Raw genomic sequence first — 964 nt, 5'->3', positions numbered from 1 at the left:
TAAACTACAAGCATGATACTAAGCTGCTCATCTGGCATGGAGAGGCTCAAGGAGAACTATGCTGCGAAGGCTAGGCTCAATCAAACACAGAGGTGAGTTGTCGCGCGCCGCGAAATTGTATATATTTTTTGTCTTTTTCAGGGAGGAGTTGTCGTTGATCGAGCAAGCGTACGATAATCCTCATGAAGCCTTATCGCGTATCAAGAGGCATTTGCTGACTATGAGGGCGTTTAAGGAGGTCTCCATTGAGTTCAACGATCAGTACTTGTATCTGGTGCCTATATACGACATAGATCCTCTGGAGAAAATCACAGACGCATATTTAGATCAGTACTTGTGGCTGGAGGTAAGCTCTTGGGGTTGGTCGATTAAAAGTGGGTAATTTATTCCGTCAGGCGGATCAACGTATGTTGTTCCCGAACTGGGTGAAGCCATCTGATTCGGAACCGCCACCGTTACTGGTGTATAAGGTCTGTTGTGGAGTGAACAACATGACCAACGTTTGGGACACATCTAATAATGAGACCCTAGTTATGGTAATACCACAACTCGCGCAACTCCTGGTGAGGTGGCTCGCAGGTTACGACACAGTATTCGAAGCTGGCGGAGAAGATCGATTTGACTTTGTTAAATCGTCTGTTACGTCTTATTGTTGATCATAACATTGCTGATTACATGAGTGGTAAAAATAACGTCAACATTAACTTCAAAGATATGAATCATATCAACGGTTACGGTATAATCAGAGGATTGCAGTTCTCAAGTTTCATATTCCAGTAAGTAGCCAGGGAGGCTGTCCTGAGCGTCACTGCGCCACAAAATTAGGTACTATGCTCTGGTTGTGGATCTGCTGGTCTTGGGCCTCACGAGAGCTTCTGATATCGCTGGTCCACCGAGGATGCCAAACGAGTTTATGCAGTTTACGGATCTTGCAACGGAACAGAGGCATCCGATTCGTCTCTAT

The 964-nt window shown here is 45.3% G+C and overlaps 1 protein-coding gene across 1 annotated transcript; it reads left to right on the top strand.

Moving 5' to 3' along the window:
• Window positions 1-36: 36 nt before the first annotated feature.
• Window positions 37-776, top strand: Pmar_PMAR002668 (pre-mRNA splicing factor prp8, putative; the record flags this gene model as incomplete). The annotated part of the gene is made up of 4 exons (XM_002765110.1): window positions 37-92; window positions 142-346; window positions 396-536; window positions 580-776. Coding segments are annotated over 4 exons (599 nt in total), but the record flags the coding sequence as incomplete, so codon positions are not given.
• Between the last annotated feature and the right edge of the window lie 188 nt (window positions 777-964).

Source organism: Perkinsus marinus (genome assembly GCF_000006405.1).
Source record: "Perkinsus marinus ATCC 50983 genomic scaffold scf_1104296975600, whole genome shotgun sequence".
NCBI classification, from domain to species: domain Eukaryota; phylum Perkinsozoa; order Perkinsida; family Perkinsidae; genus Perkinsus; species Perkinsus marinus.
This window is presented reverse-complemented; position numbering and strand designations above follow the sequence as displayed.